At 44.3% G+C, this 23,836-nt stretch overlaps 1 protein-coding gene, 1 non-coding gene and 1 pseudogene across 5 annotated transcripts; all 3 read left to right on the top strand.

Annotated features, from left to right (window-relative positions):
* Positions 1-1,456: 1,456 nt before the first annotated feature.
* On the top strand, positions 1,457-17,638 carry Wsb1 (WD repeat and SOCS box containing 1). 4 transcript variants are annotated; one of them, XM_004664590.2, is made up of 9 exons: positions 1,457-1,788; positions 6,214-6,382; positions 7,967-8,235; positions 10,458-10,589; positions 11,946-12,046; positions 14,283-14,455; positions 14,711-14,824; positions 16,013-16,120; positions 16,666-17,638. In XM_004664590.2, exons 1-9 carry the CDS (start codon positions 1,749-1,751, stop codon positions 16,823-16,825), a joined length of 1,266 nt encoding a protein of 421 aa, XP_004664647.1. In that variant the 5' UTR covers positions 1,457-1,748; the 3' UTR covers positions 16,826-17,638. The 4 variants fall into 4 exon arrangements, with proteins under 4 accessions (XP_004664647.1, XP_045014645.1, XP_045014644.1 ...); XM_045158710.1 differs by lacking the exons at positions 1,457-1,788; positions 6,214-6,382; positions 7,967-8,235; positions 10,458-10,589; positions 11,946-12,046 and adding an exon at positions 12,870-13,009; XM_045158709.1 differs by lacking the exons at positions 1,457-1,788; positions 6,214-6,382; positions 7,967-8,235; positions 10,458-10,589; positions 11,946-12,046 and adding an exon at positions 12,870-13,019.
* LOC123463849 lies at positions 5,074-5,183 on the top strand. The gene has a single exon (XR_006639221.1). It is a non-coding gene; the product is annotated as a small nucleolar RNA U6-53/MBII-28 (small nucleolar RNA).
* Positions 17,639-17,892: 254 nt separating the features above from the next.
* Positions 17,893-17,992, top strand: LOC123463780 (annotated as a pseudogene).
* The last annotated feature ends 5,844 nt before the right edge of the window (positions 17,993-23,836 follow it).

The following is a 23,836-nucleotide window of genomic DNA, read 5'->3' as shown; positions in this document are numbered from 1 at the left end:
AAAAATGTTCGTTAAAATATTTATTTGGGGCTGGAGAGATGGCTTAGCGGTTAAGCGCTTGCCTGTGAAGCTTAAGGACTCCGGTTCGAGGTCGGTTCCCCAGGTCCCACGTTAGCCAGATGCACAAGGGGGCGCACGCGTCTGGAGTTCGTTAGGAGCGGCTGGAAGCCCTGGCGCGCCCATTCTCTCTCTCTCCCTCTATCTGTCTTTCTCTGTGTCTGTTGCTCTCAAATAAATAAATAAAAATTAAAAAAAATTTCTAAAAAAAAATATTTGACAGAAAGAGAGTATGGGCATGCTAGGGCCTCCTACCATTGCAAACAAACTCCAGACTCATGTGCCACCCTGTGCCTCTAGCTCTATGTGGGTACTGGGGAACTGAACCTGGGCCATCAGGCTTTGCAAGCAAGCACCTCTAGCCACTGAGCCATCTCTCCAGACCTGTGCTCAGTGGTTAAGGCACTTGCCTGTGAAGCATAAGGTCCCAGGTTCGATTCTCCAGAACCCATGTAAGCTAGATGCACGTGGTGGCATATGTGTTTGCGGAGGCTAGAGGACTTGGAGCCTCCATTCTCTCACTCTCAGAAATAAGTAAATAAATAATTTAAAATTTTATTTTAATACTGGGCGTGGTAGCATATGCCTTTATTTAATCCCAGCATTTGAGAGGCAAAGGTAGAAGGACTGCTGTGAGTTCGCGGGCCACCCCCTGAGACCACATAAAGAATTCTAGGTCAGCCTGGGCTAGAGCGAGACCCTACCTCGAAGAACAAGCAACAAAATGACGCAAATATGATACATCTTCTTTAAGTGGGAATCAAGTGTGCATCAGGTAGACACCTCAGATACGTGACGAGCGAGCTGTCTCCTGGAGACCTAGATCTAGATGTTCGGAGGAGTCCTGCGAACTCTGAGCACACAGGCGGGCCTGTGAGGGAAGTCAAGACAAAAGGCACCCCAGGGCGGTCCCGGCATCAATCGCCTCCCTGTTCGCCAGGGCCTTTCCTAAAACCCGCTGGCTCCTGTCTGGCCTGGTGACGCTCGCTAAAAGCTGATTGTCAATCTATCTCTTTCATCCGTGCAACCTCCAGTTCCAGCTCCCTAGGGCCTGGGGGGCAGGGGACGCAGCCAAATCGAGTTCAACGTCTGAAAAGGTCTACGTCGTGCTTTTCGGCTCCGTCAGCCTAAATCCTGTGTCTTCTTCCAGCTGTGGGTCAACATGCGCTCTACTGTGGACCCTTTGCGCAGGGCCTGAGACGGGCGCACGCAGCGGACCTCCGCCTCGGCGTCCATCCCATCCTCTCAGCACTCCACTCCTCGGGACAACGCCCTCGCGCCCGGGCCCGGATCCTCACGTCCCGTGCGTCGGGAGGCGGAGCCAAGGCAGCTGACGTCACAGGCCACGCCCACCACGCCTCCCGGCTAGTATCGGCGCCGCCCGCCATCTTGTCTCAGTGTGCTCTTTGCCGTCGCTTCGCTCGTGTCGCCGCTTGCTCGTGGGCCGGGACGCCGCGCACCGCGTCTTTTGTCTGCGTCTAACCTCTTCCTTCGTTCCGAGACCTTCCACGACTTCCTCCGGGCAGCCCGTGGGAACCGAAGCGCCCGGCCCCGTCCGTCCCTCCCTCCCTCCCCCTCCCCGCACCCGGGAGGGAGCGAGCGAGCCCGCGTCACGCCCCTCGGCGCTCGCCGCTGCCCTTCTCCGCCGCTGCGTCCGCACCGCGTCCCCGGAATCAGACGGTGCCCCATAGATGGCCAGCTTTCCTCCGAGGGTCAACGAGAAAGAGATCGGTGAGGCTGGGCCCCGCGGAGAGGGAGGGAGCGGCCCGGAGAGGAAGAGCCCCGGGGGAAGGTCCCCTCCTCCGGGCCGCCCCGGGCTGGCACTCGGCGGCCCCGGGCCCCGCGCTGGCCCGGCTTAGTGTCTCGGGGTCCCTTCAACTCGCCGTGGGGCAAAAAGTGAAATCGTAGCCGGGCGTGGTAGCGCACGCGTTTAATCCCAGCGCTCGGGAGGCAGGGGTGGTAGGATTGCCGTGAGTTCGAGGCCACCCTGAGGCTACACAGTGACTTCCAGGTCAGCTTGATCTAGAGGGGAACCCTACCTCGAAAAACAAACAACAAAAAAACCTGGCCCTACGAAAGAGCGGTTCCGAGGAGCCGACTCCCGATTATCTTTCGGGTGCATGTGGGAGGAGCAGTGTCTGGGTGGGGAGACAAGTGGAAAGCCGCGAGCGGCGGAGGGGCGAAGGCCGGGAGGCAGTTCCTGCCACGCGCCAGGCTGGAGACTGGACAATGGGGCTTGGAAGGGTGTGGGCCAGACGACTCATTTGGAAGCACCTGGTGTTATATTCAAATACCCTCTCTCACAAGTAAAAAATTGGGACCACCTTTGCAGCTGTTGGGGTGCGCTGCAGTGACTGAAGTCCTTTGCACCCCGATGTGGCTGCCCTGTGTTAATAGAAAGTTGGCAGTAGCCGCTGAGGGGAGAGCCTTCGCATCTCCCTGCTCTTGAAGGAAGTTTCCGCCTTGGCCAAATGCTTGCGAGAAGGCAGTTCTAGGATGGGGAGAGGCGGAAGTAGCGAAAGGCTCTGCATCCTGTGTGCGAGTCAAGTTTCTCTCCTGAAAAGCCCTTGAATTGGGAAGTTTCATTGTCTTAGGATCAGGTTCATGGGCGATTAGGAGATGGCTGTCTTTAATACCGGTACTAAAGCCACAGAACACACATGAAATTCCGGTCCAGTTTTTAACTTAGTACTAAATTTTAAAACCAGTACAAAGTATCTTGAAAGTATCTTTTTTTTTGGCGGGGGGACGTATTAGGGATTGAACCCAAGGCCTTGTTTCGTACTAGGCAAGTGTTCTACCACTGACCCACATCCACAGCCTTCAAAAATTCTTACAATTATGTAGTAGGGAACGGTTCCCTCCGTCACTGCATGAATACTACATTGATTTGCTTTTAACTCAATTTGAAATGTTATGGTCCAGTTCTAAGAGGTGGATAGTAAATTAGAACCATTCATTAAATAGTGCTTATTAATTTTAAGAATTTTTTTTCTCATTTTTTTGTCTCATTTCCCGGATGTAAAAAGCAAACAGTTACTAAGTGCCAAGTGTTTTGGGACTTTGGCCTTTTTTAAGCTTCTTTTTGAAAAAGCTCAGTTTTGTTGCCTTGTTTGTTTGTTTTTGAAGTATTGTTTAGATACAAGGTTAAAATTTATCTCTAAGGTTGTGTCTATGAACCAGAAACCTCCCCCCACACACACCTTCACTAATTGTAGCCCTGCCAAGTGTGGCTTTCAAATACATGCTGGAAGCAGAGGCAAGATTGCGTGAATCATGAAAGAATTCTGTGACAGAGACGCAACTGCCTTGAGCTACTGTCTTCTTTAACCAGGCTCTGCCACCCCGTCTTTCTGGTTGTGAAATTGAGAGAGGAATGTGAAGGAGAGCCTAAATCGGCTGGGTTTCGTGGTGACTCACGATGTGTTAACTGCTGTACAGATGGTGTCTTGACCGGGTTTTGTGGCTGATTTCTCATGGCCGGCAGCCCTGGCACCCTTATCCAAGGTCATTAATCATACATTCCTAGGATGCTAACAGTAAACAGTTGTAGGTAATGTAGTAAAGGGTTAACTCCCCTCCCCCAAGCATGTTAGTAGCATAAACCCTAAGCTAGGTTGATGATATATCAGTAAAGATTTGAGTACCTAAAGCATTTGATTAAAGTGTAAAAATCATTTGGTATGTCAATCAAAAAGGACACATAAAGACAATTGTTAAAATACTTGTAACTGTGTAGTATATTTGGTAGTTTTTTTTTTTTTTTTTTTTTTGAGGTAGGGTCTCACTGTAGCCCAGTCTGGCCTCTAACTCAGCAGTCCTCATACCTTCCCACTGCTGGGATTAAAGGCATCCACAACCATGCTCAGCTACTTGCTTTAGCAGTTGAATTTTAACTATTTTTGTTATTAGAGAGGGGAATATGGATGCACCAGAGCCTCCAGCAAACTTTGGACAAATGCACCACTTTGTGTATCTGACTTTATGTGGGTACTGGGGAATCGAACCAGATTATTAGGCTTTGCAAACAAGTTCCTTTAATGCTGAACTATCCTTTAGCCCCATCTGTTGAATTTTAAACCTTCCTTTCTTTATTTGTGAATAGCCCTTTCCTCCTAAAATGAAGCAATATTGAAAGATGGATGAAGTTAAGCAGGAATCCCCGTGTGTTGTATTTTTTTGCTTTTTCCTTCAAGGTAGTGTCTCACTCTAGCCCCAGGCTGACCTGGAATCACTTGGTAGTCCCAGACTGGCTTCGAACTCACTGCAATCTTCCTACCTCTGCCTCCCTAGTGCTGGAATTAAAGGAGTGTGCCACAACACTTGGCTAGGAATGGGGATTTAAAATAAGTTTATTTGCAAGCAGAAAGGCACAGGGGGTGGGGTTGGTAGGTACACCCGGCCTCTTACACTGCAAATGAACTCCACAGGCTCGTGCCATGTTGTGCAGCTGGTTTTATGTGGGTAGCAAGAGCCTTTAACTGCTGAGCCATCTCTCCAGCCCAGGAATCCCAGTTTAAAATCCCACACCCCGCATGGGTGCCACTTTTATGGGGGCCATGGCTGGAGTTTATCCACAAAGTGTGAAGAAATTAAGATGGAGGATGGACTTGAAACTTTGTAATCTTAAGAATGATTAAAGGGACTAAAATATAAAATAGATGGGCCTGTTGGAATCAGGACTTTGTGTGGAGGGGGTAGAAGGGAGATTTTGAGTTGTTAAAAAGAAAAGGCTGGGTTTCTAGTCGATTGGTAGAGCACTTCCTGGTACGCATGAAGTCCTGGTGTTGGACTCCTAGCAGTTAGAAGGTAGAGGTCAGAGAATCAGTTCAAAGTCATCCTGGCTACATAGCAAGTTCAAGTCCCACATGGGATACATGAGACCCCACCTCCAAAGAAGAAAACCGGGCTTGGTGTTGTGTGTCTTTAATCCCAGTGGATTGCTGAGTTCAAGGCCAGCCTGAGGCTACATAGTGAATTCCAGGTCAGCTTGGCCTAGAGACCCTACAGAAAGAGTCCCAATGATGAGCTGCCATGCTAATACTGAGCCACCAGCTAGGGCATTGTTGCCCTGGTTTGGGTGCCCATGAGTTTAACAAAACTTCTCACATGGAGACCTGAGGGACATAAAAAAAAATTGTGTGTCTGTATGGGTACTTTAAAGGCCTCTTGCTGATGCAAATGAACACTAGACACTTAAGTCACTTTCTGCATCTGGCTTATCTGGGCAGTTTGGGAATTGAACCATGGCCAGCAGGCTTTGCAAGCAAGCACCTTTTATTACTGAGCCATCTCCCCAGCCCTCAGCATCAGAGTTATTTATTTATTTGAGGTAAGGTCTTGCTGTAAGTCCAGGTGCTGACATGGAATTCACTATGTAGTGTCAGGCTGGCCTTGAACACACAGCGATCCTCTTACCTCTGCCTCCCAAGTGCTGTTACCACATACTAGTTTGTTAATGCATAAAAAACAAATGGGTAAGGAAATTAAGATTGGAGTTTATGCATGTGCTTTCCTGTTAAGTAAATATTGACTGCCTGTCATGCTAGTTGCTACACTAGTTAGAGACGCTATACACATTCAAAAGTACTACTGAGCATGCTACCCAGAGCCTCATGCTTGCTCATATTTTGAGTGAAGAGTCACCCTAAGGTGCCCAGGCTGGCCTTGAACTTCTGGTCCTCCCAACTCACTCTTCCAAATACTGGAATTACACGTCTGTGTCACCCTGCCCAGTGACACACTAAAACTTTCTTAAAAAGTGCATTGTGAAATTTTAAGATAGTCACTTTATCACAAAACTAGAAGATAACTACTTCTATGTAGCTGTTGTAAAGAACTCTCAACCCATCTAAAAGAAAATGGGGCTGGAGATATGGCACAATGGGTTATGGCGCTTGCCTGAAAAGCCTATTGACTCAGGTTCAGTGGTACCCATGCCAGATGCACAAGGTGGCACATGCTTCTGGAGTTCATTTGTAGTGGCTATAGCCCCTGGTGTGCTCTTTCTCTGTCTGCTTTTCTCTCTCTCTGTCTCTCATAAATTAAAAAAAACTTTCAAGAAAAGGGGAAGAAACATGAATTCCGAAGTAATATGGAAGCTGTCTGAAATGCATTGCTGGTTATATGATGTCCTGCTTGTTTCCTTTCCTTTAGTCAGATCACGTACTGTAGGGGAACTTTTAGCTCCAGCAGCTCCTTTTGATAAGAAATGTGGTCGTGAAAATTGGACTGTTGCTTTTGCTCCGGATGGTTCCTACTTTGCTTGGTCACAAGGACATCGGACAGTAAAGCTAGTTCCCTGGTCCCAGTGCCTTAAGAATTTGTAAGTCTCATTCTTTTTTCTTATTCATTGAAGGTTTGTGTAGAATATTTTCTCAGATGCTTATATCTTTACTGTTTGTTATTCTTTTACTGTGAATTGACTTAGAGTTTCACGCATGCTCTACCAGCTGAAGTACATCCCCAGAAGCATTAGTGTTTTTATTACTTTTTTTTTTTTTTTTGAGGTAGGGTCTCACTTTAGCCCAGGCTGACCTAGAATTCACTATGTAGTCTCAGGGTGGCCTTGAACTCTCGGTGATCCTCCTACTTCTGCTTCCCAGATGCTGGGATTAAAGGCATATGCCACCATCCCCGGCTTTTTATTCCTTTTTTGGTTTTTTGACGTAGGGTCTCACCCTAGCTCAGGGTGGCCTTGAACTCAGGCCTCCCCAGTTCTGGGATTAAAGGTGTGCACATCACGCCCAGTTTTTGATTACTTTTTTATGTGTATGCGTGCATATGGTGTGTGTATATCCATGCATATACTGATGCAGTATGTGGGGGCCAGAGGAAGACTTTCAGAGTCTATTTTCCATCGTTCTTCTGCTACCTTTTCTTAAATTTGAACCCGGGCTAACCATTTTGGTTAAGCTGGCCAACCTGTGAGCCCCAGCGGGCCTCCTCCTGTCTCCCTGCCACTGCCCCTCCCACCACAAATACCGAGCTGGAGTTACAGGCATAGGTGGGCGCGCCCGGCCTTTGGGTTTTTTTGAAGTAGGTTCTCGCTTTGGCCCAGGCTGGCCTACATTTCATTGTGTAGTCTCCAGGTATCTTAAACTCAAGGAGATCCTCCTGCCAAGTGTGCGATAAAGGCGTGTGCCATCAGCCTGGCTCTGGCTTTTTACATGGGTGCTAGGGATTGAATTTGGGGTCTAATGCTTGTGAAGCAAGCACTTACCCACTTAGACATCTCTGCATGCCCCTAGTCTCCCTCCCTCCCTCCCTCCCTCCTTTTTTTGGGGGGGGCGGTCTTTAAAGGTAAGGTCTTGCTCTAGCCCAGGCTGAATTAGTCTCCGGCTGGCTGGATTTACAGCAATCCTCCTACCTCAGCTCCGATTAAAGGCATTATACCATGCTCAGCTCTACCCCCTTTTAAGACAAGGTTTCCAAACCCAGGCTGGCCTTGAATTCTCTATGCAGCTGAGGATGACCTTGAACTAATGACCCCTACTGTATAAAACGTGCTGAGAGTATAGGCAGGCTCTGCTAGGCCTCATGGATGGAGTACAGCTCTGTTGATAATCACCAAGCAGCCTACCAATTGAGCATGTGGCCCTCGTCGTGTGCTGACTTATCTTAAGTATTTTGTGACATTACTTCTACCTGTACATTAAAGAAGTCCTAATTTGTAATGTCATTGGTAAACTTGGAAGGCAAGTGAGGAATAACTTGTTTTATTGTTAGACTTTCTCAGCCTCTGCTAATTTTTATTAGTGAACTGAATTTATTTGGTCATTCTCTTCCATATAAGAACTAGGTTTCTATTGTTTACTCAGTATTGTTAAAATTGGCTTGAGGTTATTTAACAAAATAGGAGTTTAGAATATATAAGAATTATGTATGTGTCTGATTATTTTCCCCTCAGTCTTTTGCATGGCTCCAAGAATGTTACAAATTCAAGTGGTCTAAGATTATCAAGACAAAATAGTGATGGTGGTCAGAAAAATAAGCCTCGTGAACATATTATAGACTGTGGAGATATAGTTTGGAGTCTTGCTTTTGGGTCTTCAGTTCCCGAAAAACAAAGTCGCTGTGTGAATGTAGAATGGCATCGATTCAGATTTGGACAAGATCAACTACTACTTGCCACAGGATTAAACAATGGTCGCATCAAAATATGGGATGTATATACAGGTATGTGTTCATAGTTTTAAAAAGTAAACCTGGTTGTTTTATGATAGTACTGCTCATAGGCACAGGCTAGGTATATAGACACACACGGTTGGGGGTTTTAATGTACTAAAAATAATTTTTTATGAGTGTATCTTTCAGTTCTTTATCTTTGGCCTATAGTGTTAAATTTAGGAAGGCAATACAGAGTTCACACTGCTTGATTAGATAGGAAAGGTATGTATACATTAATAGTTTGGAGGCTTTTGAGGCAAATGAGATTTTTTAATTCTATTTTATTTTTTTCAAGGTAGGGTCTCACGCTGGTCCAAGCTGACCTGGAATGAATTATGTAGTCTCAGGGTGGCCTTGAATTCTCAGCGATCCTCCTACCTCTGCCTCCCAAGTGCTGGTATTAAAGGCATGTGCCACCACGCCCGGTTTTTTTTAGTATTTTTTAATTATTTATTTGAGAGAGAGAATAGAAAGAGGCAGACAGTGAGTGTGGGTGTGCAAGGCCTCCTTCCACTGCAAATGAACTCCAGACATGTGCCTCACTTTGTGCATATGGCTTTATATGGGTACAAGAGAATCAAACCTGGGCCATCAGGCTTTGCAAACAAGTACCTTTAACCACTGAGCAATCTCCCCAACCCCCTGCAAATGAAATTTTAACAATACCTAACTTTCAGAAAGTTTTAAGTGACTGTTTATCCAAAGTTCAAGTGTGTAGGTTGAGAAGGGAATTCTTTGAGCAATTTAAAATCAGTGTTTTGTTCAAGCTGGTTGTGGTGGCACATTCTTGTGATCTCGGTCCTTGGAGACTGAGAGGCCAGCCTGGGCTGTTCAAGGGAGTCTGACTACATAGCAAGATCCTGTCTCAGCTCAAGGCTCACAGAGCTAGCTCAGAGGTAAAGTATTGGCCTCTCATGTTGAGTACCCTGTGTTCACTCTCCAGCACTGTAAGAGAAAGTTCTGCTCATACAGGAGTTCCAGACACAGAGGTGCCACTTTGTGCATTTGGCTTTATGTGGGTACTGGGGAATTGAACCCTGCCAGCAGGCCTTGCAAGCAAGTGCTTTAACTCCAGAGCCATCTCTCCAGCCCACATTTATGTTTTTTTTTTAAAGTAGATTTAGAGCCGGGCGTGGTGGTGCATGCCTTTAATCCCAGCGCTCGGGAGGCAGAGGTAGGAGGATTGCTGTGAGTTTGAGGCCACCGTGAGACTACATAGTGAATTCCAGGTCAGCCTGGGCTAGAGTGAGACCCTACCTCGAAAACCAAAACAAAAAAAGATTCAGTAAATTTATTGGATTAGTTCACAGTACACTAGCTGAGCAGTGTGACAGTATTTAACCAAACTGGAGAGTTGGAATACCTGCTAGCTGCTCACTCTTAGGAGGCTAGCCACCATTTACAGTTTTCTTTTGTATTTATTTTTGAGGTAGGGTCTCTCTCTAGTTCAGGCTGACTGCAGTCTCAGGGAGTGGCCTTGGACTCATGGCGATACTCCTAACTCTGCCTCTCTGTGCTCAGATTAAAGGTGTGTGCCACCATGCCCGGCCCATTTGCCCATTTCAATCAATGTTGGCTTTGTAATCTTGAGAAGCCATTTTATTTATTTTATGAGAGGCAGGCAAAGAGAATGAACCTGCCACTGCAAACAAACTCCAGACACTTGTGCCACCTTGTGCATCTGAGAAGCCATTTTAAAATGTGCATAGTATGTAGAGGTAATAAATATTAGCTGTAATAAAGAAAATCTTTGTAAAACATCTTCTTACTCTTTTTTTTTTTTTGGTTTTTGGTTTTTGGTTTTTGGAGGTAGGGTCTCACCTTGGTTCAGGCTGACCTGGAATTCACTATGTAGTCTCAGGGTGGCCTCAAACTCATGGTGATCCTCCTACCTCTGTCTTCCGAGTGCTGGGATTAAAGGTGTGCACCACCATTGGCTTTTTTTTTTTCTTCTCCTGTTCAAGGTAGGCTCTCACTCTAGCCCAAGCTGACCTGTTCTTACTATCAGGCAGAAACTGTAATTTAAAAGAAGTTTATTACAGCTTGACACACACCTTTAATTCCAGCTGAGGTAAGAGGATTGCTGTGAGTTAACATTGTAGTTCCAGATCACCCTGGGTGAGAGTAAAATCCTTCAAAAAAGAAAAAAAAAAAAAAAAAAAAACAGTAGAAGTTGCTGTAAAATGATAACATTGTCTTTTTTTTTTTTTTCCTCCTCCCATCACGTTTAGGAAAACTCCTCCTTAACTTGGTGGATCATACTGAAGTGGTCAGAGATTTAACTTTTGCTCCAGATGGGAGCTTGATCCTAGTGTCAGCTTCAAGGGACAAAACCCTCAGAGTGTGGGACCTAAAAGATGATGGTATGTCTTACCCCAGCTGTGAAAAAGGACCTGTTTCTTCATATTACTATTGGGAATATCTGGGACATTGAGCTTTAAAAGTGCTTACAAAGTTTATGGGTGCTGTCTTGTTTGAGAGAACCAGAAATGAACATCTCTCCTCCTCTGCTCTTTACCAGAGTGTACTTTTTAAACTACAACTTATATTGAAGTAAGACCTGCAGCCTCATGCTGGAAGTTGCAGACTTACTTTAGGAGTAAAATGCTTAAAAAGGGTATGAGGAAGCTGGTACCTCAGATTTAGTCATTGTTCCCACTTGTGGACAGAATTACTGCTTGATCAAATAACATGCTAATGTCAAATCATGAGGTACTTCCCCTTCATTTTGTCAGTTTGGATTGTGCGGAAGTTTAGGGGAAGCATAGTTGTGTACTGCCTTGTATAATACAAACAAGGATTTTGGAGTGGAATATTGGTTACCAGAACAGAAGAAGGCTGGAGAGGCATTGAAGATGTTCTTATCCACTCTCATCCATAATCATGGTAGCAACCCTAACTAAACTATGGCTCACCAAAACAAAGCAAAGCCGGGAATGGTGCTGCATACCTCTAATCCCTGCACTCAGGAGGCAGAGGTAGAAGGATCCCTTTGAGTTCAAGGGTAGGCTGGGACTACATAGTGAATTCCAGGTCAGCCTGGTCTAGAGTGAGAGCCTACCTTGAAGGAGAAAAAAAAACCCAAGAAAGGATAAATTAAAAAAAAACATTAAAATGAAAAGTAAATGCTAAAGTAGAAGAGGACTCAATGGGAAGGAGTCCAGTGGGAATGGAACAAAACATAGTGGAGGATGAAGGAATAGGATCAATGTATACATATAATTGCCAAGAAAGTATTTTTAAAATTTCTGTCAGGCTGGAGAGATGGCTTAGTGTTTGAGGTGCTTCCCTACAAAGCCAAATGACTGACGTTCAATTCCTCAGGACCCATGTAAACCAGATGCACAAGGTACCACATGCATCTGGAGTTCGTTTGCAGCAGCTGGATGCTTTGGCATGCCCATTCTCTCTCCTCGCTCTCTCTCTCAGATAAGTAATTAATTAAAACCACATCTAGTAGAGAGACAGATCATAAACATTTGCTGAGGGTTAGATGACAAATACCTTGGGCTTTGGACTGTTGTCTCTGCCATGGTGGCAGCAGTGTACGCAGTAGACGGGAATGCTTGTGCTCTAGTCACAGTTCACTGACAAAAGAACAGGTGCCGGACACTGCAGCCTTGACAGACATAGATTGCTTTCAGCTGTAGAAGTTTGTGACACTGGGTTAGTGCTGCTTTGAAGTACTTTCTAGTGACACAGGTACTCGTGTCTTTTAGGAAACATGATGAAAGTATTGAGGGGACACCAGAACTGGGTGTACAGCTGTGCATTCTCTCCTGACTCGTCTATGCTGTGTTCAGTTGGAGCCAGTAAGGCAGTATGTATCAAAGTTCTTGTACATTAGTTGTGAATTGGACTATAATGTATGCATAATCATTTTAAATCTAAACACATTGTCTGTGCTCGGTGTCATGAATATCTTAAATGTTTTACTTCATGATGGGGGAATTTGCACATAGAAATTTAGTTATTGCTTGTGAAGTCAGAGTTGGATTGCTTTTAGAAATATTTGTAAAATGAGGGGTAAGACAGGAAAGTTTATGCGCTATATAGAAGAGATGTAGTCTATATGTTGAAATATTCCTTTGCTAATTATCTTCTTTGTTCTATTCTTTTTGTCCAGTTTGCTGTTTTAAGTTTTGAGTCCCAGCTGGTCCTGGACATTTAACTGACAAAAAGTAACTTAAACATAAACTAGCAATCATGTATGTCCTAGAGTGACGTATAGATGAAATTTGATTTTTGTCTGTCTTACATATATATACTATTGACAGCTTAAGTAGTGAGTCTTAAGAGGGCCATGCTTCGTAGTGAGCTCTTGTTTGTTTTACTAGCTCTGAGTTAGTAACAGGGATCTTAATAGCTGTAGGTGTTTATGAAATGATTAAAGTTCAAATACATGTATTAGTCACAGTATTGTGAACAGTGGGGGTGGGGTAGAGGCTAGATACAATGCATTTCATTTTGCCAAAATTATGTTAAAATGATAGCTGAAATGTTAGAAGTCTATAGCAAAAGATCTTAGCGTTTTAAGCAATGATAAGAACAAAGCTAGATGTTGACTTGCTGTTTTAGGCTGTGTGTTTTCCATATGCCTCTTGCTTTCCCTGTCACAGGTGGTGGCAGCAATATTGGTGTGATTGAGGTTATGCTGGCACCACTCGCACACAGGCGCACAATGGTGCTAGCTGGGCAGAAAGAGTGGCATCTCTGGCTGCCGGGCTGGGGGCGACCTTTACCATAGGATGAAGTAACCTTGCGTTCGGCTGCAAGGTGTACTGTACGTACAGGTGCTGGTCGATGTCCACTTTCTGCTTTTCTTTCTTTCTTTTTTTTTTTCTTTTTAAAAGTAACTTCCCCCACTGTAAAACCTACTGACTCCTGAGTAAATTGCTCTTCCGTGTGATGGAGTCTGCTTAGTGAAACCAGTGTCATGTAAAGTAATTGGCTTTCAAGTGATTTCTCTGCCATTTTTGGGGAATTTCTTAAACTTGAGATACCTTAAGTCTTGTGCAATTTTTAAAAAGTTGTACTTATTTTCCTTTGGAAATATGTTGTATCTGTGCAGAAATAAAGTAGCAAAAAATTGCTTTACTCTGAGAAATTGTCTTATTAGGATTGTTATAAATTCCCAAGCCTATAATTAATATAACAGATTTAAGTAAACCTTAGAATCTTATTTAAAGCTACTTGGGAGGCTGAAGCAGGAAGATCACAAGTTCAAGGCCAGCCTGAACTACATAGTTCAAGGCCAGTCTGGAAAACTTAGTGAGACCCTGCCTTTAAAATATTTTTTAAATCTTTAGACTATTCTGCACAGTCTTTAACTATTTATGTCTAGAATTTAGAACTTGTTCTTAAGTAATTTAACTTTCATATTGAAAATAACTGATCTAGTCAGTTTGGAGAAAGTAAGATTGGTAAATATTGATTTATAAAAATGTTGTATAATTTTCCTAAAGTAGCATTTTCCATGTTGTAATGTGGTTTTTAACATCCTTGTTTGCCAAGAAGTTTCATTTGGCTGTGAAAATTCTCTTTGCTTGCAGTATCTGTTTCTCTTCCTAGGCTCACGTTGGTGACCCAAGCCTATTGTAAACAAGTGATTATCTCAAAGGGAGATGCCAATGGAGTAACAATTTGTTAACCTTACGTTTTCTGTCCGTATATTTTTTTAAAAATTGGTAGTTTCTGGAAAAAAAAAAAAACAAATGGGTTTGTAGTACTTAACCCTATTTATTTCTGTATATTTTAGTTAATTAGCTTTGGAATAATTGGATTTCAGTATTTGTGGTTAAATTGCATTGCCTTTATTTTCTGTGTAGGCTTATTTTTTTAATTAACATTTAACAGAAACATTTGAAACAAATTTGCATGTCTGCCTTAATTAACTTAAAGACTGATTTAATCTATGACACTGAGCATATTTAAATTACTCATAATTTGTAATGTTTAATTTACTGTAATCTTAAAGTAGCAGTGTTAGTTTAAGATGTGCCCTTTTGTCCTGTGTGTGTCTGAATGAAGCTATAACATTGGCCTTTTTATTACAGGCTTTCCTTTGGAATATGGATACATATGCCATGATACGGAAACTAGAAGGACATCACCATGATGTTGTAGCTTGTGACTTTTCTCCTGATGGAGCATTACTAGCTACTGCATCCTACGATACTCGAGTATATATCTGGGATCCACATAATGGAGAAATTCTGATGGAATTTGGGTGGGTACAGAATGAATTATGGGGGGAATAGTCAAAACTAAAGTTTAAGTTGACCTTGTTGTCCTACCCATATTGTGAAAAATAATACTCTTCCAAGATTATGTGAGTGTGGTTTGGCTGCTAGAGAGCTCTGCTGAGTTTGTATTTATTAAGGCTGCTTTAAGCCTTATTCAAACACTCTGGTACTTGGAATCTGGGTAGTTTTGTTTCTTGAAGTGATTCTGAAACCCACTGAATAACATGTCTGACTTTCAGGCACCTGTTTCCCCCGCCCACTCCAATATTTGCTGGAGGAGCAAATGACCGGTGGGTCCGATCTGTGTCTTTTAGTCATGATGGATTGCATGTTGCAACTCTTGCTGATGATAAGTAAGTATATGATTTGCAGTTTGGCTTTACTACTTTTTTGGTTTTGTTTCTTTTTGTTTCTCAAGGTAGGGTCTCACTTTGACCCGGGCTATAGGAAAACTTGAGAGAGAAGCTATTCCTAAGAAGTTGCTGGCTTGCAACCATCTTGGATGAGACGGGACCAGCCATGGGTTCTAGTCTTGCCTGAATAGGCAAAGTGGCCTCCATGTTTCCATGGGCCAGCCCCTAGATAGCTATCAGAAAATGGTACCTTACTCCTAATCCATACCAATTTCCATACCTGCCTCTTGAGGGCTGGAAGTAATGTAAAGGGTGAAACAATCAAAAATTTCCTAAAGTAAAATAATAAAAGCAGAGTAATTAGTGACCACTGCTGTTGGCACTAGAGGAATTTCATGCAAGAGGTTCTGCACATGGACGAGAAGCAGAAACCAAAACAGCCATTCTGCTTTCTCAGGTCTGTGTCCCAGTGCTCCTGGATTTATTATCAAACAGTTTACTCACCTGAGTTCATAAAGCGACTCGTTACCCTCTTCAGAATGTTAGCAAACTTGTCAGGAGAATCTCTTTTCTTTTTTTTCCTTGAGGTAGAGTCTCATTGTAGTCCAGAGTGACCTGCAATTCACTATGTAGTCTCAGGGTGGCCTTGAACTCATGGCAATCCTCCTACCTTGTGCGCCACCACGCCCGGCCATCAGGAAAGTTTCTGAATATACTTCCACACTGTGTTCCTAGACACACAGTTCCCCGGGGGAAGGGAGAGCTGCTTAATAATGTCTAGGTAAGAGCAAAGAAGACTCTTGTGAAGGATTTTATAAAGTTACCATGAGTGAGCTGGATATGGTCCTTCATACCTGCCATCTCAGTAGTTCTGTTGGAGGAAGAATCAAGAGTTCAAGGCCAGCCTGGGTTACATGAGTTCCTGTGCCAAAACAAGAAGTTGGGTTGGAGCATTGGAGACATGCATGGCACAGTGGTTAAAGACACTTGCTTGCAAAACCTGAAGGCCTGGGATCGATCCATTCCCCGGTACCCACTTAAAGCCAGGTGCACAGAGTGGTGCATGTGTCTCGTGCTTAAGTGATTGTGTGTGTTTTGTGACTGAATACAGTGACATTGCTCTCTGACCATTATTTTTGCCTTAAATTTCCTACCAGATACTCACTAGCTAATTTCTTTTCAATCCAGGTTGGTAAGGTTCTGGAGGATTGATGAGGATCACCCAGTACAGGCTGCACCTTTGAGCAATGGTCTTTGCTGTGCCTTTTCTACTGATGGCAGTGTTTTAGCTGCTGGGTAAGCATGCGTTTCTGTTCTCATGAAGATGCAGCTGAGGTGGCTGCTACCAGTCCCCTGAGAGCGCTTCCTGATGCTGTTAATTGCCTTGTCATAGAGGGCAGTCTTAAGTTAGGATCTCACTCTAGGCCAGGCTGATCCTGCCACTCATCCTGTAGTCCAGGCTGGCCTTGAACTCACAGCAGTCCCTTACTTCAGCTTCCCTAATGCTGGGGTTAAAGGCATGACCACCACACCTGGCTTAAGTTAGATTGTTGTTGTTGTTGTTCAAGGTAGAGTCTCCCTTTAGCCCTGGCTGACCTGAAATAATTCACTGTGTAGTCTCAAGGCGGCCTTGAACTCATGGTGATCCTGTTACCTCTGCCTCCTGAGTGCTGGGATTAAAGGCGTGCACCACCATGCCTGGGTTAAGATTTTTAAGGTGAAATTAGTGATGCTAATACTCTCTTGGATTATACTTGTTAGAGCTGTAAGGAGGACATTGACATATGAGGGCTTGAGTGACTTTTTTTTTTTTTTTTTTTCCCTTTTTGGTTTTTCTTTAGGACAAATGATGGAAGTGTATATTTTTGGGCAACTCCAAGGCAAGTCCCTAGCCTTCAACATTTATGTCGCATGTCAGTCCGAAGAGTGATGTCCACTCAAGAAGTCCAGAGGCTGCCAGTTCCATCCAAAGTTTTGGAGTTTCTCTCCTACCGTGTTTAGAAGACTGACAGAATCCACAAACCTCAAGCTTTACTGATTTTAACTGTCTGTTTTTATGTTTAGAAAATTTATTTAATATGATACATTCTTGTAATGCATTTTCATTAGTTAAGCTTTTAAAATATTATTTATGTCAAGTGTAATTTTTTTAAGATTACCTGTGAACACACACACATTATGTATATATTTAGACATAGCTGCTATGTGTGTTGAGTGGACCTTTGCTTTTGTAGCTTTTCCTTCTGGCCTGTATATACTGCTTCAGTAGAGGCACCACATGTATCTGTGCTGTAAGTTGGAAAGGACAGTCTTTCTGTTTTTTAAATTTTGGGACACTGAGTTTAAATGATAGTTCAAAAATAGAATTGCCTCATGTAAAGTCGACTTGGTTAGAATGCGGTGTCAGAGTAGCCAGTGAGGAGAGTTGTGTGTGGAAGAGATTGTATTTTCCGTACGAATGGCGTGTGGCAGGGAGCTGGAATGTGGTACACGGAACAGGGTACACAGCTGGAGAAGGGTCTTTCTGTGGGCCTCAGCTCTGCAAAGTGGCTTGCTGCAATACACCTACTGTATCATTGCTGGATATTTTGTTTATACTAAGGGACATATTTTAGGACCATTGGGACTTGTTTTTTAAAGCCCTTACTCTGTTTCTGCAGAGATACTGGTGACTTGCCAAAGAGAAGCAGCCAGCGCATCTGCCTTTGCCCTGTTATTTATCTCATCTACAGATACCTAGAATGTACACGTTGTGTCAAATGCTTGATTTTATATCTTTGACTTTTTTATTAAAGACTTGTAAAAAAAATCCTACTTATTGCAAATGTTTCTTTTTAAAACATATTTGAGGGAACGCAGATGGAGCGAAGTACGAGCGCACCGGGCCCCCCCCACTGCAAACGAGCTCCAGGCCACATGCCACTTGGTGCATCTGCCTGTTTTGGGGAATCAAACCCAGGCCATCAAACTTTGTGAGCAAGAGCCCTTAACTGCTGAGCCATTTGTTCAGTCCTATAAATCATTTCTCTTGTATATCTGCTTTTGTAATTTTTAAAAGTAAGATACCATTGCTTCTGCAGCATGTATACTAAAATTGGAATAGTACCGAGATTAGCATGGCTCCTGTGCAAGGATGACATGCACATTTATGAAGTATTACATATTTTTTTTGTGCTTGCAAATGAAATATATATAAATATAAATATATATATATATAAATATATATATATATACACACAAACACACACCAAGCTAGGAATGATGGCTCAGTGGTTAAGACAAGTTGCCCACAAAGCCTAACGATCTTGGTGTGCCCATTCTCCCTCCCTCCGTCCCTCCCTCCCTCTCTCCTTGCAAATAAATAAAAATTTGTTTAAAGAAACAAGATACCAATATTTAACTCCTCACTTTTTCCACTGGTCACACCAGTGTGATCAAGTAAGAATACTTAATCGAAACATTCTCAGCCACAATTATTGTTTGCATACTTTTCCCACAGTGAAAACTAGTGTCTGTGAAAGGCACACTGCAGAATCTTTTTTTTTTTTTTTTAAGGTAGGGTCTCACTCTAGCCCAGGCTGACCTAGAATTCACTATGGAGTCTCAGGGTGGCCTTGAACTCACAGCAATTCTACCTTTGCCTTCCGAGTGCTGGGATTAAAGGCATGTGCCACCATGCCCGGCTCAGAATCTTTTATTTTTAATTTAAATATTTTGTTTATTGATAATGAGAGAGGATGGGCATGCCAGGACCTCTAGAGCCTTTGCAAACTAACTCAGATACATGTTCCCACCTTGTGCATCTTGGTCCTGGGGTATCAAACCTGTGTCCCTTGGCTTTACAGGTAAGTGTCGTAACCACTAAGGCAGTTTTCCAGCCCTGCTTTTTTGTTTTTGGGGTGGGGGGGTGGCGGTTGAGGTAGGGTCTCACTCTATCTCAGGCTCAACTGGAATTCACTATGTAATAATCTCAAGGTGCTCTCTTACGTCTGCCTCCCAAGTGCTGGGAAATAGAGGCATGTTCCTCCATGCTCAGCTGTTTTTTGAGGTAGGTTCTCTAGCCCAGGCTGACTGGGATTCACTATGTAGTTTCAGGGTGGCCTCAAACTCAGTAATCCTCCTACCTTTGCCTCCACACCCAGCAAAGAATCTTAACTCAGAAACATGCTCAAAGCTTTCCCTTGTCCAGAGAAGAGGGTGGTAGCAGTAATGCCTCGGAATGAGAGACTCCTGGGAGGGAGGGAAACGGCTCAGATTCTAGCTGAATGATTTTAAATTGTTAAGTGTTTTTATTTGCCACAGCCATGCCTTTTGGAGACCAGGCAGGAGATCATTTATGTTCAGAATTGATTTCCTCTTAAGCCTGTAAGGGTGTGGGTGACAGGAAAAATGCCTCTCATACTCTGAACAGTAGTACTGTAAGACCTTGAACTTGATCTTCACTTGGTGATCTTCAATTCATGATCCTTCACATTCCATTCCTGCTTGTGATGGAGATGAAGTCGGACTCGGCTGGTTTGCACTACTGTGATCCTTGGCCGAGGTGGTGCAGGGCCCGAGGATAGGAAAAACAAAGCCCGAGAGGCTAACCATCCCCCAGGACAGAAGTCATGGAGGTAATAACTCAAACACCATCGAAATTTGCTTTCAGTCCTTTATATCAGAAGTCAATGGTTGGCAGAAATGATAGACTGCACCTGGAGGAATGGTCACAACCTTGGCCACCATGTATATAAGACATTTGGAGGGAATAACAGACAATTGATTAGACCCTCCTTTGCTCAAAGCCCGCTGGGCCATGATGAACTGCAGTCTCATAGTTTCCCAAAATAAACTTCCTCCTTAAGTTGTTTCTGTCAGTATTACAAAAGTCACTCATCGTGCTGGAGAGATGGCTTAGCGATTAAATGCTTGCCTGTGAAGCCTACGGACCCCGGTTCGAGGCTCCATCCCCCAGGACCCACGTTAGCCAGATGCACAAGGGGGCGCACTCATCTGGAGTTTGTTTGCAGCGGCTGGAGGCCCTGGCGCACCCATTCTCTCTTTCTCTCTCTCTCTCACTTTCAATTAGGAAAAAAAAAAAGGTAAAAATAAAAATAAACAAAAGTCACTCATCAACCACGAATGTCTGCTTCTATCATCATTTGGCAGAGATCCCATCTTCACATTCTCTTGGATGCCAGTGAAGTTCATAAGAGAATTGGTTGCTACCATGGGTCTTCTGTGTAGCAATGGTCTTGAGGGAGTGCCTGGGAGATGAAGAGCAAGGAAGCCCCAAGACAAAAGACACCCCCCTCCCGCCATCCCTTTACATGACAGTCTGTCTTCACCAACTTCACCAGGCTCCCCGCTCCCCCCCTCACATTTTATGACCCATTACCTACATCAGGACCTCTTTTTAGGTGGTTATAAACTGCCTGCAGTCAAGGTAGCCTAGCCTCACACTTCTTTTTCACATTCCATCAGCCCCCGCCTCACCTCCCTGGACTTTAGCTAATGCCCTGCCGCTAGTTAATCATTCTTAGATGGTGATTGCTCATTTAGAAGGCCAGTTCCTCACACCTGGGGGGATTCCACAGACTTGCCATGGGCTCTGTCCTTGCCTTGTCTGGTATTTGGGTCACGGTGACTGTTGGTGCCAAGGCTAGATGAGAGACTAGCCCCCCCGGTCAGCAGGCATGGACGTGCCCCTGAAGTGTCGGGAGTTTGGATGAGAGCCGCGGGGACGGGCACACTAACCCAGCTTGTGCCGGGTGGAGAGAGTAACTCCCTCAACTGGGTCACACTGCTCCACAACTGGCAGAGGTCCAGTCCTCTGGGCTTTGTCCCATCTGGCCTAGGGTCAAGAGGATGTGCATATAGCAGCTTGGCTGGGTTCCTGGCCCCAGGGACTGCTGCCCAGAGGACATTGCAGAGATGGTGACTGGGGCTGCACTCTTAACGGCTTAGGCGATTGCTAACCTGGCTGCTTAGCAGCTTGTAACTTTAGAGCTTTGATATGTGTAAGACACTGTAATAATACCTATCTGCAGGGGTGATACTTGGCTCTCACTTCCTGTCTGCACAGTGCTGGGTCAAGGCAGACACTTGACTTTCATTGCTCCCATTTGTTGAGCACTGATCACAGCCTTTTCAACAGTCCTGTCAAGTGTTCGTTGTTTTTAAAAATATTTTGGGGCTGGAGAGATGGCTTAGTGGTTAAGCGCTTGCCTGTGAAGCCTAAGGACCCCGGTTCAAGGCGTAATCCCCCAGGACCCACGTTAGCCAGATGCACAAGGGGGCGCATGCGTCTGGAGTTTGTTTGCAGTGGCTGGAAGCCCTGGCGTGCCCATCCCCTCTCTCTCTCTCTCTCTCTCTCTCTCTCTCTCTCCCCCTCTCTCTGCCTCTTTCTGTCCTGTCACTCTCAAATAAATAAATAAAAATGAGCAAAAAAAATTTTTTTTTTAATTTTGTTTTGTTTTGTTTTTGTTTTCTCAAGGCAGGGTCTCACTCTAGCTCAGGCTGACCTGGATTTCACTATGTAGTCTCAGGGTGGCCTCAAACTCACAGCAATCCTCCTACCCCTGCCCTCCCGAGTGCTGGGATTAAAGGCATGTGCCACCATGCCTGGCTTTTATTTTTATTAGAGAGAAATAGAGAGAATGGGCACACTAGAGCCTCTAGGCACTGCAAAAAAAAACTCCAGACGCATGTGCTACTTTGTGTATCTGGCTTTATGTGGGTCCTGGGGAACTGAACTTGGGTGTTTTGGTTTTGCAGACAAACACTTTAACAGCTAAGCCGTCTCTGCAGCCCCTGTAAAGTATTCTTGTCCTCATTTTATGGCTGTGGAGATTCAGAGACCAATTCTCCAGATAAAGCTGATATGATGACCTTGAGCTCTCGTCATGACCATGGGTGGACACTGGGGTTTAGAGAAAGCAGTCGACATCAGTTTCCTCAACAAGTCCCTCCCTGTGTCCTTGCCATCCCCCATCCCCGGAGCCAGCCTCTCGATGTCAGGCTAACCCTTTTATTTCTGTTGGTTTTTTTTTTTTTTTTTTTTTTTTTGAGGTAGGGTCTCACTCTAGCCCAGGCTGACCTAGAATTCACTCTGGAGTCTCAGGGTGGCCTTGAACTCACGGCGATCCTCCTACCTCTGCCTCCCGACTGCTGGGATTAAAGGTGTGCGCCACCACGCACAGCTAGGCTAACCCTTTTTTCAGAACACTCTGCCTTGTACTGAATCAGAAGAACAGAATGACTTCAGAGTTTGTTGACTAAAATGAATGCAATGACTATTATGCCCTGTTTTCTGTCCAGGAAAATTACACTAGATGTTGGTTAGTTTTTCTCTCTGCTCTGCTCTCCTTGAGCACGTATCTAAAACAAATCATTTTTTTGTCCGTGTGACAAATCCAGCTGAAACAGACTGTAGCAGGGTGCAGCAGATCGTAAGTCCTGGAGGTGGGAAGTCAGCTGACTGGGCTGGTGTTGATCAATACCTGGCCAAGCAGTAAACTGGTATGAGCTGCTTGTACCAGCTGTGTGGGGCAAGGCTGGTCTCACTGGCCAGGTCAACTCACAAATGTTATTGAAAGAGCAGAGCAGATTCAGAACTGGGAAGGCCCCGGTCAGTAACAAAACTCTAATCATTGTTTTGTCATATTTCACTAGTCAAAAGCTATGTTTTCATTCCTCTCACTATTCCTAGCATGGTAGCCATACACCTGTGTTTCCAGCACTTGGGAAGTAGAGGTAGAAGGATCAGGAATTCAAGGTCAGCCCCCAGCTGCATAGTAAATGGGAGGCTAGGCTGAGCTACCTAAGACCTTGTCTCAAAAGAAAAGAAAAAGCTGGGCATGGTGGCGCATGCCTTTTAATTCTAGCACTTGGGCACAGAGGTAGGAGGATTGCCATGAATTTGAGGCCACCCTGAGACTATGTCGTGAATTCCAGGTCAGCCTGAGTAGAGTGAAACCCTACCTCAAAAAACAAACAAAACAACAAAACATTATATATATAACATAGGTAGTATAATATAATATATATACTATAATATCAAGAATAAAACATGCCAGACAGGTAGTAAGTGAAGCATGAGGTAGGAGGCAAGTTAAGGCATTTGACATTTATCTGTGAGACCTTCCTGAAAAATGACAGTTACAGCCAACTGAATCATATTAAGTCAAGAAACAAGCAGGTGCGGCGGCACATGCCTTTAATTCCAGCAGTTGGGAGACAAAGGTAGGAGGATAGCTGTGAGTTCAAGGCCAGTTTGGAACTACAGAGTGAATGCCAGATCAGCCTAGGTGGAGTGAGGCCCCCACCTTGAAAAAAACAAAATAAGAAAAGAAATACGTGTACTATAATTCAGACAGTAAATGCTTAATCTGTGGAGTTTAATCCTCATAATAACCCCGTGAACATTGTTATAAATGAAACAAAAGGCTGGGCATGGTGGGGCATACCTTTTCTGAATCCCAGCACTCTCAGAAGGCCGAGGTTGGAGGATTGTCATGCATTTGAGGCCACCCTGAGACTATGTAGTGAATTTCAAGTCAGTCTGGGCTAGAGCGAGACCCTATCTCGAAAAACCAAAATAATAATATAAAATAAGTAAATGAAACTAAGGCACAGAGGGGTTAAGTAACTGCTGAAAAGCACTTTATCCTAAATAGCAGAGTCAGGAGTCAACCCCAGGCCCTCTGATTCCATGTAAGCATGAGGACCTGTGCTCAGGTTCCCAGCACTCACGTAAACTGCTGGGCAAGGTGGCACATACCTGCAATCCCAATTCTGGGGAAACAGAAACTGAAGGATGCCATAGGCTCGGGGGTAGTTTGTCTAGCCCAATTGGTGAGGCCTAGGTTTAGTGAGAGACCGTGTCTTGAAAAGTATGTGGGGACTAGAGAGATGGTCTAGCAGTTATAGGAGCTTGCTAGCAAAGCCCGACAGCCTGGGTTCAATTCCCATTACCCATGTAAAGCCAGATGCACAATGTGGCGTATGCATATGGAGTTCATTTGCAGC

Source organism: Jaculus jaculus, chromosome 9 (assembly GCF_020740685.1).
Source record: "Jaculus jaculus isolate mJacJac1 chromosome 9, mJacJac1.mat.Y.cur, whole genome shotgun sequence".
NCBI lineage: Eukaryota > Metazoa > Chordata > Mammalia > Rodentia > Dipodidae > Jaculus > Jaculus jaculus.
Note: the sequence above shows the minus strand (reverse complement) of the source record. Positions and strands in the feature narration are given on the sequence as shown.